The sequence below is a fragment of the Rhinatrema bivittatum genome, chromosome 16 (assembly GCF_901001135.1).
Source record: "Rhinatrema bivittatum chromosome 16, aRhiBiv1.1, whole genome shotgun sequence".
Lineage (NCBI taxonomy): Eukaryota > Metazoa > Chordata > Amphibia > Gymnophiona > Rhinatrematidae > Rhinatrema > Rhinatrema bivittatum.
Genome location: NC_042630.1, coordinates 22,261,364 through 22,283,171, shown reverse-complemented (window position 1 = coordinate 22,283,171; position 21,808 = coordinate 22,261,364). Strand labels below are relative to the sequence as shown.

Below are 21,808 nucleotides of genomic sequence, written 5' to 3'. Positions count from 1 at the left end.
AGGGTGCTTGTTTCTGTTATCTTGGCTTGGGTACAAGACAATACTGAGGGACTGCAGGTGGCACTCTAGTATATATGGCAGTGCCCAAAGTTTTGGTTCTCTGACTCCATCTGCTGGTAGGGATACACAACCCACTTCTCTGGACTGATCCTTGCGAAAATTAGCAGGTAAGAACCAATTTTCTTTTTCCACCCCTTTTCTTTTTGTCTCCTCCATACATTCCCCCCCCCTTTTCCAATTGCTCCCTTAAATCGAGCATGGAGTACGTCTAATTTGTGTGTAGGCACTAACCCCCTTAGAAATCAATTAAAGGAGAGATATTACAATTGGGAGATTTGCTGAGGATACAGGGGCTAAAAAAGGACAGAAAAGATTTGTTTTCTTAGCATTACAATCTGCGTGCAAATGTGTCTTATTAAATGGATTGAAAAGGAACCACCAGTTCTGAGTAGTTGGTGGAGAATAATGATCAAGCTGATGCAATTGGAGATATTGGCTGTACAATTGAATAAATGTAAAACAGAAGCAGAATATGTTTAATTTCATTTCATTTATTGTTCTTAATATCCTGCTTGTTAAGCATGTTATACAAGCAGTGGCAGTGTAGCAAGACTTCTAAGGAAGAAGGAGATAAAAAAATGCTAGATTTGGGTTATTCAGTAGTATGGCAGGATAATGGTAAATTTGATCTTGAAAACTGAGAAATAGCATACATTTTTTATGTGTGGGCTATGCAGGGTGCAGGTGCGTGTTTGAACGGCTGAGGGGAAGTTTTTGTTTTTCTTTTCTCCTGTAGGGGTTGTATTATTTTATATTTTATATCTGTTATGAGCAAAAGAAATTCTGTGATGGCACATACTGATATATAGTGTTTTTGCTTGAATATGTGGTTTGTGACTATATATTGTTTTATATGCCTTTTCAAATGTCATGAGAATTCTGTCACTTCTGCATTACATGTTGATATGTGTTGTGGCAGTAATAAAAATACATGAAAAATTTCTTGTATTTCTGCTTATATTTAGTGATTCAGATAGACTGTTCATGTTTGGTGGCTCACATAAGGGAGGGGGCACCTTCCAAGTTGTTAGTGGCTCGCTAAATCAAGGTGATGATTCTTTAGCCTACCTATTGAAGGGTAGGAGATTACTGGCATTTCGTGCTCACTTAATAAGGGCTTAGACCTCCTTGTGGGTGGAAGTAATGATAGTGGCTCTGGAAGATGTTTGTAAGGTGGTCAATTGACTGTCCCTGCATTCATTCACTAAGCATTACAGAATGGATGTATATGCTGTTGCAGTTTTTGGAGCAAGAATTCTTAAGGTAGCCCTGTCTTCTTTCCATCCACGTTAGAAATAGCTTTTAAACTTCCCATGCATCTCGATTGGTGTAGCAGAATGATAAGGAAGGAGAAATGTATTCTTACTTATTAATTTCCTTTCCTTGAATCTTGCTACACCAGTCCAGAGCCTGCCTGAGAGGTCAGGGTCTATAGTAGGTGCTTGTTTTGTATATGGAGCCTTTTGGTTGTCACAGAAAGGTCATGTGAATATTACTTCTCTTCTAGGAGAGCCCGAGGCATGTCTGGATGTATCTCTTCTTATTATCTTCCTATTCTGTGGGCTGTTTTTGTTGGAGGCTTCTTCCCTGTTGTAATTAACACAAAAAGGATTAAAAGAATGATTTGTGTTGGAATTCCATAACTGGTGAGTCTAATTTCTCCATGAGTTTGCAAACAATTTACTTTCAACTCACTACTAATGCCATTGATTATCTCACTGAAAAAGTTCTGTTCTCACAGGACAAGCAGGATGGTAGTCCTTACATATGGGTGACATCATCAGGATGGAGCCCAATCACGGAACACTTTTGTCAAAGTTTCTAGAACTTTGATTGGCACCTACTGGGCATGCCCAGCATGGTACCAACCCTGCATCCAGCAGGGGTCCCCCTTCAGTCTCTTTTTTTCCCGCACAGCAGTAGCCACACGGGTTAAGGAGCTCTCTAGAGATTCCTGACAGGAATTTTTCCCCCGGAACTTCTTTCCAAAATTTCAAAAATTTCTACCCTATAAGGGGTTCCCCTATCAATTCTGTAGTCCACGCTCGTAAGGTAAGGCTTTACCCTCATTTGTGGTCGATTCCCGTCGAGTTTTCCCTTCGGGGCCTACTGGCCATTGACCACACTGCGGCTAAATGTTTGTCGAAGCCATGGCGTTGGGTTTTCATCGGTGCCCCGATTGTCCTCTGACAATGTCCATCACAGACCCGCATAGGGTCTGTGATGGACATGACGTCCTAAGTTGCACCAAATGTGCCCAAATGACACCAAAGGGCTGTAAGGCCTGCTCAGAAAAGGAGTTTCTTTTTCAGGCAAAGCCACCGACTCCATCGAGCGCTTCGACATAGCCTGAGCCGGTGCCTTCGACCTCTCGCCAGCAGTAGGACACCGGTACTGTCCACCCGGCACCAACTGCTTGTCCTGTGAGAAAGCAGAGTTGCTTACCTGTAACAGGTGTTCTCACAGGACAGCAGGATGTTAGTCCTCACGAAACCCGCCCACCACCCCGTGGAGTTGGGTTCGCTTGTGATTTATTTTATTTTTCGCACGTACTTCTTGCAATACATGAGACTGAAGGGGGACCCCTGCTGGATGCAGGATTGGTACCAAGCTGGGCATGCCCAGTAGGTGCCAGTCAAAGTTCTAGAAACTTTGACAAAAATGTTCCGTGATTGGGCTCCATCCTGATGATGTCACCCATATGTGAGGACTAACATTCTGCTGACCTGTGAGAACACCTGTTACAGGTAAGCAACTCTGCTTTCTCTCTTTCCATCTGCTGGCAAGTTGGTATAAATCCATGTTTCTGGAATTGTGTAACAGGATCCAAGAAAAGTAAATTAACAGATAAAACTACATATCTCCTAGTAACCTTTCAGGAGGCAAGAAAAGTATTGTGGTTGCCATATTAGTCTACTTAAATATGTGTAAATAAGGGTCAACTGTCAAGTTGTAGGTGATATCTATTATTGGACTAACTCAATACAATGAAGAAACTGTGCCAGTTACCCTGCGCTTAAGCATTGCTAGGTCTTAAAATGGCTTGCAGTATAAGAAAATAAAGATGGTTGTTTAGTTTCATTTTCCATGCGTTTATTCATTTATTTTTTCATTTGGCTATATGTAGTATCTTCGGTTAGTGAGTTAAGAGATGTTTTGCTTTACAGAAGACTGTAAGAAGATACGCCATCAAGCAGGCCCTGTGCACAGTAATGAAGAAGAAGCCAAAAAGAGGTGTGTTTAAAGCCCTGAGAACTCAGGTTCTAGTGTAGCATGTGCATCATGATTAGAAAACGAGACCTGTGTATTTAGGTTTCCCTATTCAGGATACTGTTCCAGGATCCAGCTGTTCTTATACATGTATGATCATCTCCATGTAACATGTGAACAAGAAACAGAAAGCAAAAATGTGGAGGTATACAGATAGCAGATCAGCTTTGGAGCTTGCATTGCTTCTCTCCGGATAGGCTGTGTCAGATGTGATACTGACAGTCTCCTATATTTGTCTATACTATCTGTTCTTCCTCATTATCCAGCCAGATCAGTCCAGACGCATGGGCTATTCTGTTCTGCCAGTAAATGGAGACAGAACAGGTTTGCTAATGTCACCCTATATAGGGTCTCTTGGTGCACTCAGCCTGCCAGTTTTCTCTGTCCCCAGTAGATAGGAGGAGAGATTACTATACTGAGCTGATGCCTGGTCTAGGCCGGTGAAAGAAGCTTGGAGGATTGAGTGTGGGTCGATATGACATTCTAAGTGTTGATCCTTCTCCAGTCTGAGTAAAGTCAGTGCCCAGGGGCTTCCAGGTCCAGGGGACCAGTTTAGAAGGGCTGGCTGTGTATTTTTTTTCCTTTGGTGCTCCGGAGTTACCGGTTTTCTTTTCTACCTCTGGCTTCACCTTTCTTGGGATCTCTTCCCTCCTCTGGTATGCCTGTGGCAAGAGTTTGAAGAGTTCCTGGACAGTAAATAAAGTTAAAAATAATAAGCCAAGTGAGGCAGATCCAAGTAGTGATTAATAAGAGGTTGCCGTGGTGAAGGTTTGGCATGAAGGGAGCGGTATGAAGTCAGGTCTCCTAGGATGGGTAAGTGCTAGGGGAGAACATGTCTGCACCTCAGGAGTGCATATGTGGCACATTGCGCACTGTCTGCTTCACTGGGCAGGAACAGTAAATGGTGCTTACTGCCAGCAGTAAAGTGAGGAGATGGAAGAACTGACCGAGTGGTTGGGATTCATTGCTCTAAGGGGACCTTTTGATGGCAGGGCCAGCCTGTCAAGTGGTTTCCACTAGCACGAATGTTTCACAGGAGGGAACAGCAGCTATGTTGGAGACGCAGGGGAGTGACTAAGCCATTTTAGGTTCTCCTCTCGGGCTGCCATTTGTCTTTAAAGGGCATAGTACTGCAGGGGATTGCTCCAATCTGGGTATAGCTCTGTCTCCTGCAAACATTTGTGTTTTGTCTCTGGATTTTCTCAAGATGCTGTAGCAGATTTTTACATAGGGTCAGAGTGCTGGGGCTGACTCTTCTTCTAGGTCACAAGAAAGAACCTTCTAGGAAAAGGACAAGAGAGGAGGAGAGATCTGGAGGAGATGTTTTGTGAAGTCTGGGGCCTCAGAGAAGTCAGCCAGTGAGGGGAGCACATGGGTGATGTAGGGGATGAAATGGAAGAAGGGGAATATTCCTACAGAGAGGAGGATGTGTGCCTGATGGTGTGATTATTTAGGAAGAAGTTATCCTTGTTGATTGTGCAATCCCTGAGAGTTTTGAAAGAAGTGAAGACTGGAGAAGTTAGAAGAAGATCCTATCATGGTGGGATTAAAGAAATCTGCTTGAGCTTTGCCCAAGTCTATAGAGGATCCAAACTTCTCAGAGTGAAGGTTTCCTGAGGGTACCTTTAAGGAAGACAAATTGATGGTGAAGCTTTACTCTCTTGGAGGAGGAGAGGGAGACGTTGAAGGCTCCTAAGGTGTGTGTGGTCATGAGAAGGACCACAATCTCTGTGGAAGGTATGCATCCTTTGAGAATGTGCAAGATGGAAAATTGATCCCATGACTTCAACACCTATGTCTGGCTTTGTAGATAGTCATCTGTAGTGCTATTGTGGCAGATCATTTCTCCACTTATCTCAGCATTTCCAGGAAAATTTTTAGAGAGGAGTCAGATGCAGAATTTGAAGAGGCTGCACAACTGGAACAAGGCATGGCATGTTTGGGCAGACACTTCATATGATTTTTTGCAGGTGGCAGAGCATAGCTTAGCCTCTGAAGTGGTCGATGGACTCAGCTTCCAAGACTCATTTGGCTAAGCTTCCCTTTAAAGGGAAACCTCTATTCAGAGAGATTACTGTACTGAGCTGGTGCCCGGTCTAGGCTGGGTGAAAGAATCTTGGAGGATTGGGTGTCTCCTGATACAACAGTCTAAGTGTTGATCCTCCTCCAGTCTGAGTAAAGCTAGTGCCCAGGGGCTTCCAGGTCCAGGGGGCTTCTATTTGGAGAGGTCCTAGAGAAGCTGGTGAAAATACTGTCCAAACTCTAGGCTACCTGAATATAGTCTGGAGGGGTCTCTTGGCAGGGGCACCCGCTAGAGATCTTTTTCATGACAATACATGTTATAGGTACTTCAGGCCTCCAGGTTTTCAAGGGGCTGTTCCTTAAGTTTCAGTTCTTTCGAGGAGTCGCGAGAAGGGATAGAGACAGGAACACAGGGTATATTGCTGGACATATTCCCTTTGAAGGTGTGAGGGTCCAATCTCTGGAAGAAAGAATAGGTGGTCATATAATTAATTTTTATTGGAGATGGGCCCAGATAACCTCAGACCAGTTGTTACTGAATGTAGTAAGAAGACAGTAAGACAATGGAGTTTTTCTTCCCTATTTCAGATGCTTTTATGCTGTCTCCTTGTCTTGTATCTGTGACAGAAGAAGAGATACAAGAGGCTTTAGACCATCTATGATGCATGGAGGTAGTAGTGCCTGTTCCAGAAGATCAATGAGGCCTGGGGAGATATTCTATGTATTTGTAGTCCTAAACTCAGAGGCACATTTTGACCAATTCTGGATCTAAAAAGGATTTTAAAATTCCTAAAAGTTTCTAGTTCAGAATGGAAACCTTGAAGTCTGTCATGGAGGCAAAAAGACAGGGAGCGTTTTTGATCTCCTTGGACTTGACAGAGGCATATTTTCATATCCCCATACAAAAGGAGCATCAGTGTTATCTAAGGTTTGCTATTCTAGGGGGGTCATTTCCAGTTTCAAGCACTCACTTTTGGTCTAGCGACTGCTCCAAGCATTTTCTCAAAAGTGATGGTGGTGGTGCTTGCTGCTCTGAACCATCTTTATCCGATTGGCTGATTTGGGCAAAGGAAGAGTGTGTTGATCTCAAGACTGTAGCCTGAGGAAGGAAGGACAGACTCAGTTTGATGTGGTGGCTAGTATTCCTTAATTTGGTGATTGAAATGGATTTCGACTGCCACGAGTGGATGACGATAATGACAGACACCAGTCCCTTTGGTTGAGGAATGCACTGTCAGGATCAAATGGGTCAATGGACACGGAGGCCAAGTGGTTAATAAACCATTTGAAGATGAGAGCAGTCAAGAAGGCGTTCCTGGCCTTTGTTTTATGGAAACTGTCATAATTCCTTTGTATCACTCCAAGGGGAGACCGTACCTTGAGTATGTGTGCAATTTTGATCTACACATCTCAAAAAATATATAGTTGCACTACAAAAGGTACAGAGAAAGGTAACCAAAATGATAAAGGGGATGGAACAGTTCCCCTATGAGGAAAGGCTAAAGAGGTTAGGGCTGTTCAGCTTGGAAAAGAGATGGTTGAGGGGGATAGAATAGGTAAAGGTGGACTAGAACTGGCAAATGTGAATTTCCTAGCGTGTAGCAGATGGACTCAAAACAAATGGGTATAGTGTGCTCGTGCTAGCAGTTGGAGACTGATCTGACGTCAGCACGGGGTACATATACCCCCGCAGGAAGTGCAGCAACTCAGTAATTTCCGTCTCCAAAGCAGTTTGGAGCTACCTCACGCTCGCTGAGCGTTTTTTCCAAATTCTAACGACTAAATTCATTGAAGAATCCTACCTGAAGACGAGCCCCGCACTCCTGCGGTGATACCAGTCGGTCCCTCCCCCAGTTGAGTTTCCCGAGGTGATTTCCGTGGTCCCTCGGAGGTAAGAGCCTCGGTCCGGTGGCCGGGTTGCGGCAGGGACCTAGCCCCCGAGTGAGAAGGGCTCGGGCGTGGCACAGAGGCAGCCTCGGTCCCGGTGCGGACTTGGCCCCCGAGCGAGATGAGTTCGGGCACGGCCTAGAGGCAGCGGGTGCACTTCCTCGAGCGCGGCGGAGACGGTAATCACCCTCTCCTCCTGCAGCCGGAGACTGCCCGGGTCACAGCCGGGAAGCGCCGAAGACAAGGTAAGGCGTACATCTTTACTTGTGGGTCTCCGAGGAAGCGAGGATTAGCGGGGTCTGCCTATGTGGCAGCTCGCCAAGGAGGTCGCCATTTTCTCTGCCTGCTCGCTGGCACCATTTCCCTGGTTCGCCGCCTTGCTCTAGCGCTCGGGCGGACTGAGCGCACAGGTGACGGGCGCATATGTTGGGCACCCGAAAATACTTGGGCACATAGTTGAAAAAAAGGCGCACGTTGATAGGCGCACGGTGATAGGCGCACGTAGATTGGCACACGGGGATACACGCACATTAATAGGCGCAAATCTTTCGCGCATATTACAAGGCGCATACTCCGGCTGGGAGCGCACCGCATAGGGATAACAGACGAGATGGAGCGTAGGAGAGCCCATGCGTCCGCAGAGCTGGCACCTCCAGAATCAGGCATAAGAGCTCTAGGCCTCTGCTCAGCATGCAACCTCAGAGCCACACAGAGCGAGGAAGCAGACTCCCTATGTGCCCAATGTGAGGAGGCCCTGGGAGTTCCAGGCCAGGGCCGGTCCCAGCCCAGCGTACTTGCCGGTTCCTCGGGGAACACCCCGGACCTAGCAGGCAGCGGTGAGCAGCCAGGGAACCCGAGAGACCTGGTGCCCCTAAGGCTAGAACCTGCTTCGCTCTCCTGGGTGGAATTATTCAAGGGGATTCATGCCTTTGTCAAGATGCAGTCTGATCCCCGAACAGCCCCATACGTACTGGAGGACCCCGCACCTGGACCCTCAAGACCTAGACACGGCCACTCGCCACCCGGAAGCCCCACTTATGGGGATTCAGATTGTTCTGCGGAAGAGGGTGAGCCCCCCGAGGAGGGAGAGCTTCCCTCGGGGATAGAACCGCATCGTACCATGAGACTCTTCTTTCCTAAAGAGGATCTCCCAGACCTGGTCTCTCAATGCCTGTCGGAGCTGGCTATCCCGGGCCAAAGCACCCCAGGGGAACCTAGGATGAACCCTCTGCTAGAGGTCCTGCGCCAAACGGCTCACTATTTTCCCCTCCTACAAGCAGCACAACAGCTAATTGATCTGGAATGGAATGCGCCGGAGGCCTCATTCAAAGGGGGTCGGGCCTTATCTGGCATGTACCCCCTGGACCCGGCAACCAAGAAGCTGCTGGCGTGCCCTCTGATAGACGCCATAGTTTGCGCAATTGTGAAGCGCACCACCATTCCGGTGGAGGGGTGCGGCCCTCAAGGATGCGCATGACCGGCGCATGGACGCCATTCTGAAACAAGCCTTTGAGGTGGCAGCCATGTCCCTACGAATTGCGACCTGCTGCACCGTGGTGACGCATTCCTGTTTATCACAAGCTAGGAACAACACCCCGGGAGAAGAAATGGAATCGGCTCTCTCGTTCCTCACTGATGCAGCCTCCGACCTAGTCCGTACGGCAGCCAAGGGAGTGTCATCCTCAGTGGCAACCAGGAGACAGCTCTGGCTACAAAATTGGTCGGCCGACTCCTCCTCCAAGACACGCCTCACAAGAATGCCCTTTAAAGGTTCCCTCCTCTTCGGCAGCGACCTCGAGAAACTGGCTGATAAATGGGGTGCCTCTCCATTACCCCGTCTACCAGAAGACAGGTCAAGGAGGAGCCAGCGCCATTTTCCGAGGCCATCCAGAGGTAGAAGCTCTCAGCACTTCAACCCTTACAGGGCTCGCTACCAAGCACCTCGTTCTCAGACCAGGAACCAGTCCTTTCGGACCAAGCACAACAAGAGGAGAACCGGCTCGGGTTCGGGTCCCGGCTGCACCCCACAATGAGAATCAGCCGACCCATCTGGGGGAAGAAGCCATAGGGGGCAGGCTAACCCTATTCTACCGCAGGTGGGTCGAGATTACCTCGGACCAGTGGGTCCTCGCCATCATCCGAGAAGGGTATTACCTGAATTTTCTTCGGCTCCCTCCGGACAAGTTTGTGGAATCACCTTGTCCGCCCCTCAAGAGGGCGGCACTGGAAGCTACCTTGCGGAGGCTCCTGTCCCTAAACGCCATAATCCCAGTGGCTGCATGGGAGATAAATTCTGGGCATTATTCCATTTATTTCATAGTACCCAAGAAAGAGGGCACTTTCAGGCCCGACCTGGACCTCAAGTCAGTCAACCGACACCTACGGGTCCCCAGCTTTCGCATGGAAACTCTGCGGTCAGTCAAAAGTGCAATACAGCCAGGGGAGTTTCTCACATCCCTGGATCTGTCAGAGGCCTACTTGCATATCCCTATCCATCGGGATCACCAGCGCTACTTACGCTTCAAAGTCCTGAGCCAACACTTCCAGTTCCGAGCTTTACCCTTCGGGTTAGCCACCACGCCGCGGACCTTTACCAAGGTCATGGTAGTAGTGGCGGCGTCACTCAGGAAGGAAGGAATTCTCGTCCATCCCTACTTGGACGATTGGCTGATCAGGGCAAAGTCACCAGAGGAGAGCCGCCAGGCAACCAACAGAGTTATATCTCTTCTAGAAAGCCTAGGATGGGTAGTCAACACAAACAAGAGTTCCCTCAGCCTGCTCAGTTGCTGGAATACCTAGGAGTCCGATTCGACACCCAGGGAGACAAGGTCAGCCTGACCTCCAAGAGGAGATCAAAACTCCGGAATCGTCTGCAGACCCTGCTGAGCGCCACCCGGCCCACAGCTTGGGATTACCTACAGGTCCTCGGCCTCATGGCATCCACTCTGGAGGTGGTACCATGGGCACGGGCTCATATGAGACCATTACAACGCGCCCTCCTATCTCGGTGGAGCCCACGTTCACAGAACTACACCATACACCTACCCCTACCAGCCAGAGTGCGGAATCAGCTACGGAGGTGGTTGCAGCCCGGCCACACGAGCCGGGGGTCCAAAATGTCCTCCCCAACCTGGACTTTGCTCACTACAGATGCCAGCCTGAACGGATGGGGAGCACACTGCGAAGAACTAACCGCCCAAGGGCGGTGGAACAAAGAAGAGTCGGGGTGGAACATCAACCGACTAGAGGCACGGGCAGTCAGGCTAGCCTGCCTACGATTTGCCCACAGACTTCGAAACAGAGCAGTCAGAGTGATGTCGGACAACGCCACCACGGTGGCATACATCAACCGACAGGGCGGAACCAGAAGTCGACAGGTATCCTTAGAAATAGCCGCCCTGATGGCTTGGGCGGAGGCAAATCTTCAGGACATCTCCGCCGTCCACATCGCCGGGAAGGACAACACCATGGCAGACTTCCTCAGCAGAGAAAGCCTAAACCCGGGGGAATGGCAGCTGTCGCCCACAGCTTTCCAGATGATTGTGGATCAGTGGGGGACCCCGGGCATGGACCTACTAGCGGACAGGTCCAACGCTCAAGTACCCAGATACTTCAGTCACAGGCGAGATCCTCTCTCCCACGGGATCGACGCCCTGGTACAGTCATGGCCTCAGGGGATCCTGCTATATGCCTTTCCTCCATGGCCCCTGCTGGGCGCCATTATACACAAGATTCAGCGGCACAGAGGCCTAGTTCTTCTAGTGGCCCCGGACTGGCCAAGAAGATCCTGGTACGCAGACATGAGAAGACTACTGGCAGGGGATCCTCTACCCCTGCCTCCTCACAAGGACCTGCTGCGGCAGGGTCCCATCCTCCACGAGGATCCAGCTCAATTCTCTCTTATGGTCTGGCCATTGAGAGGGCTCGACTGAAGAAAAGGGGATACTCTGCGTCGGTGATAGATACACTCCTCCGAGCACGCAAGTTCTCCACATCGCTAACTTATATAAGGATCTGGAGAGTATTTGAAGCCTGGTGCGAGACTCGTAGCACCAATCCGCATGCCGCTAAAATCCCCATCATATTGGATTTCCTGCAGGATGGGCTTCAGAAGGGTCTGTCCCTCAATTCAATCAAGGTTCAGGTAGCAGCGCTATCCTGCTACGGCTCCAGGAGTGATGGCAACAGCATCGCCACACACCCAGACGTTTCACGTTTCCTGAAAGGAGTCAAGCACATTCGCCCGCCACTGAAGTGGCCAGTGCCCCTGTGGAACCTCAACCTAGTTTTGGAATTCCTAGCTGGACCCGCCTTCAGACCCCTCCGAGGCCTGTCCCTCCGTTTATTAACCTTGAAGATGGTGTTCTTGCTGGCCGTATGCTCAGCACGCCGCATATCAGAGCTACAAGCATTGTCCTGTCGCGATCCGTTTCTCAGAATCACCCCAGGGGCTATTCATCTTCGCACGGTTCCTTCTTTCTTACCCAAAGTAGTCTCACACTTCCACCTCATCCAAACCATATCCTTGCCAACCACGGAAGGTTTGAAGAAGTCTGAAGAAGGTCGAATACTGCGCCATCTCGACATCGGCAGGCTGCTGTCCAGATACCTGGAAATGTCGGAAGCAGTACGAAAGACGGACCACCTGTTCGTCCTTCACAGCGGGAAGAAGCAAGGGGAAGAGGCCTCACGGGCAACCATTGCCCACTGGATCAAAGAAGTTATCAAGGCGGCCTACATAGAGGCAGGAAAACCGCCACCTCTACGGGTCAAGGCTCATTCTACCAGAGCGCAGGCGGCCTCCTGGGCAGAAACTAGGATGCTGTCGCCGGCAGAGATATGTAAAGCGACAACGTGGTCCTCCCTATATACCTTCTCCAGATTCTACCGTCTGGACGTCCAGGCCAGGGAGGACACAGCATTTGCGAGGGCAATCCTGAACGGACCTCGGACAGCCTCCCACCCAGTCCGGGAATAGCTTTTGTACATCCCATTTGTTTTGAGTCTATCTGCTACACGCTAGGAAATGTAGAGATTACTTACCTGATAATCTCGTTTTCCTTAGTGTATGCAGATGGACTCAGCATCCCGCCCGGCTGCTGGTATACATGGGGATTCACCGACTCACGGTAAGCCATGTTTTCTTATATAGGACATCCACCCTGCCGGGTGTCGACGCCTTCCGGTTGAGAACACTGGCGGTCTCCAGCTACTATCAATCGGTCAGGGTAATCATGTTCATTTAATCGATCGGTCAGTCACACATATATCCATAAAGCTTTTGCAAGGAAGATTACTGAGTTGCTGCACTTCCTGCGGGGGTATATGTACCTCGTGCTGACGTCAGATCCGTCTCCAACTGCTAGCACGAGCACACTATACCCATTTGTTTTGAGTCCATCTGCATACACTAAGGAAAACGAGATTATCAGGTAAGTAATCTCTACATTGGTTATTTACTCTTTCAGATAATACAAGGACTAGGGGGCAATCCATGGAGTTAGCAAGTAGCACATTTAAAATAGATTGGAGAAAAATCTTTTTCACTCAGCGCACAATTAAGATCTGGAATTAATTGCCAGAGGATGTGGTAAAGGCAGTTGGCGAAGCTGGGTTTAAAAAAGTTTGGACAAGTTCCTGGAGGAGCAGTTCATAAATTGCTATTAAACAAGTTGACTTTGGGAATAGCTACTTCTTCTTATTGCTGTTAGCATGGGATTTATTTAATGTTTGGGTACTTGCCTGGTACTTGTAAACAGGATCCTGGGCCACTGTTGGAAACAGGATCCTGGGCTTGATGGAAACAGGATCCTGGGCTTGATGGACCCTCTGTCTGACCCAATGTGGCAAATGATTATGTTCTTACATTCTTGCTGAAGGGTCAAATGGCTCATGGTCTTTTGGACACTGATACAGCTATGATATATGTAAATCATCAGGAGGGAGCCAGAAGCCCTTAGGTAGTAGGAGAAGTGGAGGTTTTACTGGCTTGGGTGGAAAGATACCTAAGGATGTTCTCAACACATATAGCTTAATGCTTTCTCTCCATTTTTCGTAACACATCCCTGTTTATTTCTCTTCACAAGTATGGTTTGTTTTGTTTTTAGTTCTCTCTCATTTCTGCTTTTATTTTCTCTTACTCAGGTTCCCTTTGAAGAGACCCTCAGATCCCCTTTGATCTTTTTCTTCTTATTTTTCCTCTATTCCCAACTCTTTTTCTGCACATCAACTTATTTCCTCCTCCCTAATGGATCCAAGCACAATTAATTGGATCGATCACTTGTTGTGACCTTTATTACTATGTAATTCAAGTTGTTTACCAGGTTATTCATTTCTCTGACTATATTACTTAAAGTTTCTTAGACGTTCATGGTTCCATGTAATGCCTACAGGCAAGTTTTTTGTTCATTGTAAACCGGTTTGATTTGCATCTAATGCAAGAAGATTGGTATATAAAAACTAAAAATAAATAAATAAATAAATAAATATAGTGAAAGTACAGAATGTTTAAGCAGACTGTTTGAGCTGAAATAGTCTAAATCCAGGAGAGTGGGTTCTGTCGAAGGCAGTATTCTCTCAAATAGTGCATTGGTTGAGAGTGCTGGTAATGTGCCTAAAAGGTCACCTGCAACTGAAGCAAGGGACCAGAGGTCTAGATGCCTTGATTCAAGAGTGGCCAATTTGGGGCCTTCTGTATGTATTTCCACCATGGTCCTTAACAGGAACAGTCATTCAAAGGATAGAGAGACATCACAGTAGGGTGATTTTAGTGGCTTCTGATTGGCCCAGATGTCCCTGGTATGCAGATTTGGTTTGCCGTTTGCTTACTGAACAGGGAGCCCTTGGTGTTTCTTTGGTCCAGGAACATGTTATGCCAGGATTTAGTGGTTCACGACAAGTCAGCTTGGCTGTCTTAAAACATGACCTTTGAATATGCGAGTTTGAATAAGAGAGGTTATTCAGAAAGGATAGTTTTTACTCCAGTGTTTCCCAGCCCTCTCTTGGAGACACATCTATTTCCCGTCGATAGCAGGGCTGAATTAGCCATGCTGTATGGGAACTGTCAATCAGGGCCCGGAATGCGGAGCTTTGTAGCAGAGTGTAGATCTTTGATCCTCTGCGACTGCGCGTGGGTTCCCGCGCAGTAGTCAACGGTTCTCCTCAGTCTGTTTTTTTCCGCGCACGTGGAGCCTTCTTCTCCTCAGGAAGAAAATTTATTCACTCAAAATGTCAAAAAAAGTCGGGATTTAAGCCGTGTCCGTGCGGTAAGATCATGTCTGTCACCGACGGACATGATTGATGCTACCGCTGCCTAGGACGCGACCACAGCCATTCCGACTGTGAACATTGTGGAAAAATGTCTCCGAGAGCTCGACGGCACAGGAGCTATCGTTGGCTGGAACTCTCGCTTGAAGACAAGGCGTCCACGACCTATTCTTCTCCAGCACCAAAATACAAAACATCAACATCCGGTAAGAGAGCGGCTTCTTGGGACCCGCAGTCACCAAAGATACGAGACACAAAAAGGAACCCCAGAGAGAGGGTAGACCAGGGATCTGGTCTTCATCCCCAGGATCCTGAATTGGGGAAAAAGAGGCCTTTCAAATTGACTGAGCCCAGTACCCAAAAGCCTCTTAAGGGTAATCCAGTCCGGTCCTTAATGCTTTCACAACAATCGGAACCGCATAGAGACTCGGAACCGCCAAAAAAGATCCAAAAGAGGGCCGATGCGGCGCCGAAAAAGTCGCATTCGACGCCGGAAGTCTAACACCAAAATCTCAGTCGGCGCCGAAGCCTCAGTCGGCGCCAGAGCCGCCATCCAAAAGAGGGCCGAAGAATCGGCGCCGGCGCCGATTCTGGCGGCTCAGGAGATGGCGGAGCCGTGAAGAAAATACACCAATCCACGAAGACAGGGTATTCAGAGAAAGAATCATCATCTGAACCCAGGCAATTGGAACAGTTGTCGGTGTACCCGACCCATGAGAAGAAATCCCATGCAAAACAGGATTCCCAAGACCCCTTGCAGGGATCACAGTACACCAAAGACAAACACAAACAAACAAATCAACCGGATCAATTTTCGGACAACGTGCCAGGGGCATTAGTATCCCCACCCATGTTGAGTACTGAGCCTCAAAGAGAAAAAAGACAAGATAGCCATTTGTATAGGAAAGAACATACGGACAGGAAGTCACGAAACAGTAGACATTCTTCGAAAAGAAAGAGGCATCGGCATCATTCCGATTTTTCCCCCTCCTCTAGTAGGGGACATAGTCATTCAAAACGACATCACATCTCCCATCACAAGGAAGTGAGATCTTCCTCTTCATCTTCCTCACACTATAAGAGTAAATCTGATCGGTCTTACTCTACGTCTCTTGGAGTTATTCCAATTTCTTCATCCTCATCATCTAACAAATCAAGGAGTCTACAGTCCACTCGTCAACAAGGAACGGAGTGGAGTGATCTATCAGAGAGTGAGAGAAATTATAATCCTCCTCCATCGGACTTAGCGTATGAACCCAGTCAGTTGGAGAAACCCCCTCCAATGCCACCTAATACCTCAAAAGCCTTTTGGGACCTGACACAGTCCTTAGCGGGCTTTTTTGAAACCCTACAATCAACGTACACTCTACCTCCAGAGTCTACTTCCCCGGCAGAAAACAATAAGCCTTCTCAACAGCATACCCAACGGGATATTCCTTCTACACGATCCCCTTCTCCACAGGGCTCGCTGATCTGTTCCCCATCTCCATCAAGAGATTCCATATCCATACACTCCTCACCGCTATCTTCTACCGGGTACCCATCTGATCCTCCAGAGTAGCCAGCGGAACTTTATTCCCCTCCAGAGGATCTCACCTATCCCAAATTCATCAATAAGATGGGGAACATCTTAAAACTGGATGTCCAAAAGCTACCGGAACCGAGAGCAGAAACCTTGGGATTACTGAAGATTTTTGACGCGCCGGGGGAACTGTCTGCTCTTCCACCACACGCGATGCTTCACGGGGTCCTGCAAAAATCATGGGAAACCCCCTTTGCTCTACAGGCCGTATCCAGGAAGACTGATTTAAAATTCAGGCTACAAAAGCCTTCTATGTATGCGATTTCCCCAACTACCACATGACTCTATAGTGGTGGAATCCGCCCTACAGAAGTCCAGGAAACCAAAGACACACGCATCCGCCCCACCAGGGAAGGACAATAAGTCCTTGGACGACTTTGCAAAACGCGTCTACCAGAACGCAATGCTTACGGCACGAATTCACCACCATAATTTTTACATGGTACAATATATGTATGAATGCCTGCAAGCCACCAAGGGCATGTTTACATCCTTGGGAGACACCACTCCATCCTTGATATCGGACATGGAAGAATGCACTCGGCATATGCTGAGAGCAGTCTACGAGGGCTTCGAAAACTCTTCGAGAGCTTCGGCCATGGCTATAGCAGCCAGACGTCTTGCCTGGCTCAAAGCTAGTGCTATTCGGGAAGATCTCCATGAGAAACTCGCTAACTTACCATGCACGGGAGATAATCTCTTCGGGGACCGCCTCCATGATACAGTGAGTAAACTGAAAGATCAAGCACTAGCGGTCCAATCGCTCGCTGCCCCAACGTCGGCCAAACGATTTTTCTCCTCTTCTCGCAGACAGCCTTTTTCCAGGAAACAATACAGGAATTATCAAAACTTTCGACAATAACCCTATATACCCTACCACAGGCAGCCAAATAACAACCCTCCGCAACAACAACGGAGGGGAAGGCCTTGTACACAACGACAGCAACAACCGCAACAGTCAGCAGTTCCAGCAAAGACCTCACAGTCTTTTTGAACTCACTGCCACTACCAACACACAGGTTACCGGAAGATCCCCCGGGCAGGATAACGGCTTGTCTGGCTGCATGGCAAGCCATCACGACAGATCAGTGGGTACTCGACATCGTAAAGGACGGATATCAGTTACACTTCCTATCCCAACCCATCACTCCTCACTTCACCCTGAACCAGAGAAGTCCATCGCAACCCCAACTGGCCCAGGAGTTAACCATCCTTCTTCACCAAAAAGCCATCCAAGTTTCATACTTTGAAAAGGATAAAACCACTTCTACACCCAAATGACTTCCGGACGCTACTACAAGCTACCATATTAGCTAAACTAGACTACTGTAACTCTATTTTACTAGGTCTACCAAAAAATGCAATACAACCACTGCAGATGCTACAGAATGCAGCTGCACGACTCCTCACGAATACACATTGCCACGAACACATTACGCCAGCTCTGCAATTCCTGCATTGGCTTCCAATTGGATTTAGAATAATCTTCAAAGTTCTCACTCTTATACATAAATCACTATACAATTCAGATATGAAGTGGTTCTCGGACTGTTTTATTTTCCATACTTCAGTCAGACCCATAAGAAAAATGCACCTGGCTAAACTAACTACACCCAAACATAAACAAATAAAATATGTCGCAACGAGAGAACGAGCATTTTCGATTGCAAGAATTAATCACTGGAATAAACTACCTACAGATCTACGCCTAGAACCATGCCACAAGAAATTTAAACAGAACTTAAAAACATGGCTCTTCAAAAAAGCTTACAATTTATGAATTCTCGTCAAAAAAGCCTACATTCTGTGAACTCTACCCATGTTGTTACTTATATCATATCATGTCATTGTATAGAATAATTTCCCTTTCCTTTCTTTCAGTTTATATGCCATCTATTATTATCTTACAAATTAGTAACATTTATTTTAAAATATATATCCTTTTATAATAGTATTAATCAGTCTTCTAATCTTGAACTACAAGAAATCAGTCCTCTAATCCAGAATTACAAGAAATCACTAATTAGTATAAGTTACTCCCACATTCTGTCATAATTTAATTGCTATTTTTGTTCTTGATATTCTAGATCCTCCAGTTCTCTTCACCCCCTTTTTGGAAGTATTGTTGAGTTTTATCGTGTATTAATCTAATATTTTAGTTACATTATTATTGTTCATAATCTTATTTTGCTATAATTTGATTTTATTGTAAAGCCTGTTGCTAATTTAATGTTCTCTGTAAACCGAGGTGATGTTTGCTAACGAACCGCGGTATATAAAAAACTTTAAATAAATAAATAAATAAATCCGCCCAATCCCTCGGGCGTTAAAGGGCCAGGGTTTCTATTCTCCATATTTCCTCATTCCAAAGAAGACTGGGGGCACTCGACCCATCCTAGATCTCAGGGAGCTCAACAAGTGCCTAATTCGCGAAAAATTCAAGATGGTGTCTCTGAAATCCATCCTACCCTTAATATAACCCAAGGATTCGATGTGTTCTATAGACCTCAAGGATGCATACACACACATTCCAATCCACAAATCCTATTGGCAGTACCTATGTTTCCAGTACCACAATCAACATTACCAATACAGGGTCCTGCCCTTCGGACTCTCAGCAGCCCCCAGGGTATTTACCAAATGCATGGTGGTGGTGGTGGCCCATCTTCGCTTACAGGGACTTACTATTTTTCCTTACCTCGACGACTGGTTACTAGTAGCGTCGAATCCGATCACTCTGAAATCGCATCTCAACATAGCAATAACATGTTTGCAACGCCTGGGGTTAATCATCAATTATCCAAAATCAAAGTTACAACCCTCGCAGATCCTACAATTCATAGGAGCTCGACTAGACACAATTCGGGCCAGGGCGTTCCTGCCAGAAGACAGGAGATTAATGATATGCTCATTGCTCCAAACTCTACAGAGAGCAAAATACACCACAGCCCGAACCATATTGAGAATTCTGGGACACATGGCAGCAGCAAACTTCACAGGATGAATTAGCCATGCTGACCCACCCTCCTCCCTGGCAGTCGAGATTTCCGAGATACGCTCTTGCTTAAATACAGACTGAGGAGAACCGTTGACTACTGCGCGGGAACCCACGCGCAGTCGCAGAGGATCAAAGATCTACACTCTGCTACAAAGCTCCGCCTTCCGGGCCCTGATTGACAGTTCCCATACAGCATGGCTAATTCATCCTGCTATCTACGGAAACATCGTTTACGGTAAGCAAACTTGCTTTTCTTCGTCTCCTTCCACACACTATACCACTTCGGACCTTTCTCCTTTCTCTGATGTATCTGAAAAATGTTTTGTCACCTCTACCTCTTTGGCAATCCTTTTTTCCGCCAGACTTTTTGCTTTCTTGATTACTTTCTTTATCTCTGTTTAACCAGATATTCTTCCCTGTATTCCTCTTTTTGGGATCCTTTATATTTCTTCAACGCTGTTCTTTTTATTTTTATTTTATCAGCCACCTCTCTTGAGAATCAGATAGGTTTCTTATTTCTCTTGCTTTTGCTTACTTTTCTAACAAACGGGCCGGTAAAGTCTGCGGGAGAGCGGGCGAACGCCCACTCTCCTGTGCACGCGATTCTGTATTTAAATGAGGCCCACGGTAAAAACAGGCAAAAGGAGGCGCTAGGGACACTAGCGCGTCCCTAGCGCCTCCTTTTGGACTGGAGCGGCGGCTGTCAGCGAGTTTGACAGCCGACGCTCAATTTTGCCGGTGTCGATTCTCGAGCCCGCTGACAGCCACGGGCTCGGAAACCGGACGCCGGCAAAATTGAGCATCCGGTTTTCGACCCAACAGCTGCTGGCTCACTTCAAATTTTTTTTTTTTTTACTTTCGGAAAGTTTCGGGACCTCCGACTTAATATCGCCATGATATTAAGTCGGAGGGTGCACAGAAAAGCAGTGCCCGATGCCCGAAGAAATTAGCGCCTACCTTTGGGTAGGCGCTAATTTCTGAAAGTAAAATGTGCGGCTTGGCTGCACATTTTACTTTCTGTATCGCGCGGGAATACCTAATAGGGCCATCGACATGCATTTGCATGTTGCGGGCGCTATTAGGTTCGGCGGATTGGACGCACGTTTTCAGCCCTTTACTGAATAAGGGGTAAGGGAAAATGTGCGTCCAGTGGCGGGTTAACAGTGTGGTCCGTCGGAGCGCACTGTACTGTATTGGCCTGTATGTGTTTGGACTGATATGGCTGGAAGATGAGGAAAGAGAAATTTATTCTTACTTGTTTTATTAAAATCCAGCTAGATCAGTCCAGGATCCTTCTGGACTGCCAGATGTGCTTATTTTTAGTTTCTGATAAAGTATTTGAGTAAGCTTCACATCTACAATTCAGATTTGGTACAGTGTAAGGTTAAGGATGGCCTAGTGAATCAGAGTTATAATTGTTCATATGAATTAAGGGGGAGTTATACTTCCCTAGAAGCCCTCTGTTAAGTGGGGGTAGTTAATGTGTGTGTAGGTTAATTTGGTTAGATTGTTACATTGAATACTGGCAGGCTGAGTGTAGCACAGGACCCTATATAGAGTGATGTTAGCAAACCTGTTCTCTGTTTCCATCTGCTGGCAGGGGGAGAATAACCCATGCATCTGGACTGGTCTGCCTGGATTCAAGGAAAGGAAATTATCAGGTAAGAATACATTTCTCCATAAGCATTAGCAATTCTGGGATGGTGCAGAGCAGATTTTCCCTCTCTATAACCTATCTGCTGCCCTTCAGAGCCACTTCTAAAGCCAGGAACATCACATAAACCACTGAAATTTGGAAGCCTTATTTATTTATTTATGTTTATTTATTTACGTACTTTTGTATACCGACATTCATTTAGAAAAACATCACATCGGTTTCCATTTAACATAACTTAGCAACAGAGCTTTGCAATTGTCAACAAAGAGATTGATAAACACAGCTAGAAGACAACTAGGTTGTTAAAAATAACACTTGTATTGGCTGCTGATTTCCTCTGTGCTTTGCCAGTGAACTTACTTACTTGTTCCTGTGTGCTGCGAGGTCTGGACGTCGGGGGTGGAGCTGTGAGACGCCTACAAAAGCAGCGTCCCGCTACCCCCACTCGCTGCTGATTTCCTCTGTGCCTTGCCGGTGAACTTAATTACTTGTTCCTGTGTGCTGCGAGGTCTGGACGTCGGGGGAGGAGCTGTGAGACGCCTACAAAAGTGGCGTCCCGCTACCCCCACTCGCTACTGATTTCCTCTGTGCCTTGCCGGTGAACTTACTTACTTGTTCCTGTGTGCTGCGAGGTCTGGACGTCGGGGGAGGAGCTGTGAGACGCCTACAAAAGCGGCGTCCCGCTACCCCCACTCGCTGCTGATTTCCTCTGTGCCTTGCCGGTGAACTTATTTATTTATTTATTTATTTAGCATTTTTATATACCGATTTTCCAGTAACAGAATTACTAATCAAGTCGGTTTACATTCAAAACAATAACCATGACAAGGAGTTGTCTTACAAGAAACAGGATGATTCGAACTTGGATACAAATAACTGGGAACAACAACATAGAATAAAATAATTAAGGAGCATAATGTAGGATGTAGTTAAGACATGTTAAAGAGTAGGACAAGGTTTATAAGATTTGACTGCATAGAGATAAATAGATAGCACGTTCTCTTGGAGGGGTTACCAATGAAAGGGTTCATTGGTTAGAGGTCTAATAAGCAACTGAACTTATGAG

At 47.0% G+C, this 21,808-nt stretch overlaps 1 protein-coding gene and 1 long non-coding RNA gene across 8 annotated transcripts in view; one reads left to right on the top strand and one right to left on the bottom strand.

Moving 5' to 3' along the window:
- ZCWPW1 (zinc finger CW-type and PWWP domain containing 1) overlaps positions 1–21,808 on the top strand; it is a 251,709-nt gene that overhangs the window by 45,192 nt on the left and 184,709 nt on the right. For 6 of the 7 annotated variants that reach the window (XR_003853018.1, XM_029580560.1, XM_029580562.1 and 3 more), the window contains exon 5: positions 3,228–3,294. Coding sequence is in view for 6 of the 7 variants with exons in the window: in XM_029580560.1 (XP_029436420.1) it covers positions 3,228–3,294 (67 nt within the window). In the remaining variant the exon portion in view is untranslated. Of the gene's footprint in view, positions 1–3,227; positions 3,295–20,685; positions 20,747–21,808 lie in introns of all 7 variants that reach the window. The other variant, XM_029580565.1, reaches the window with a different exon arrangement.
- Positions 563–21,324, bottom strand: LOC115078009. Its single transcript, XR_003853019.1, has 3 exons — positions 21,107–21,324; positions 20,659–20,719; positions 563–1,647 (listed from the first exon to the last, which is right to left on the bottom strand). It is a non-coding gene; the product is annotated as an uncharacterized LOC115078009 (long non-coding RNA).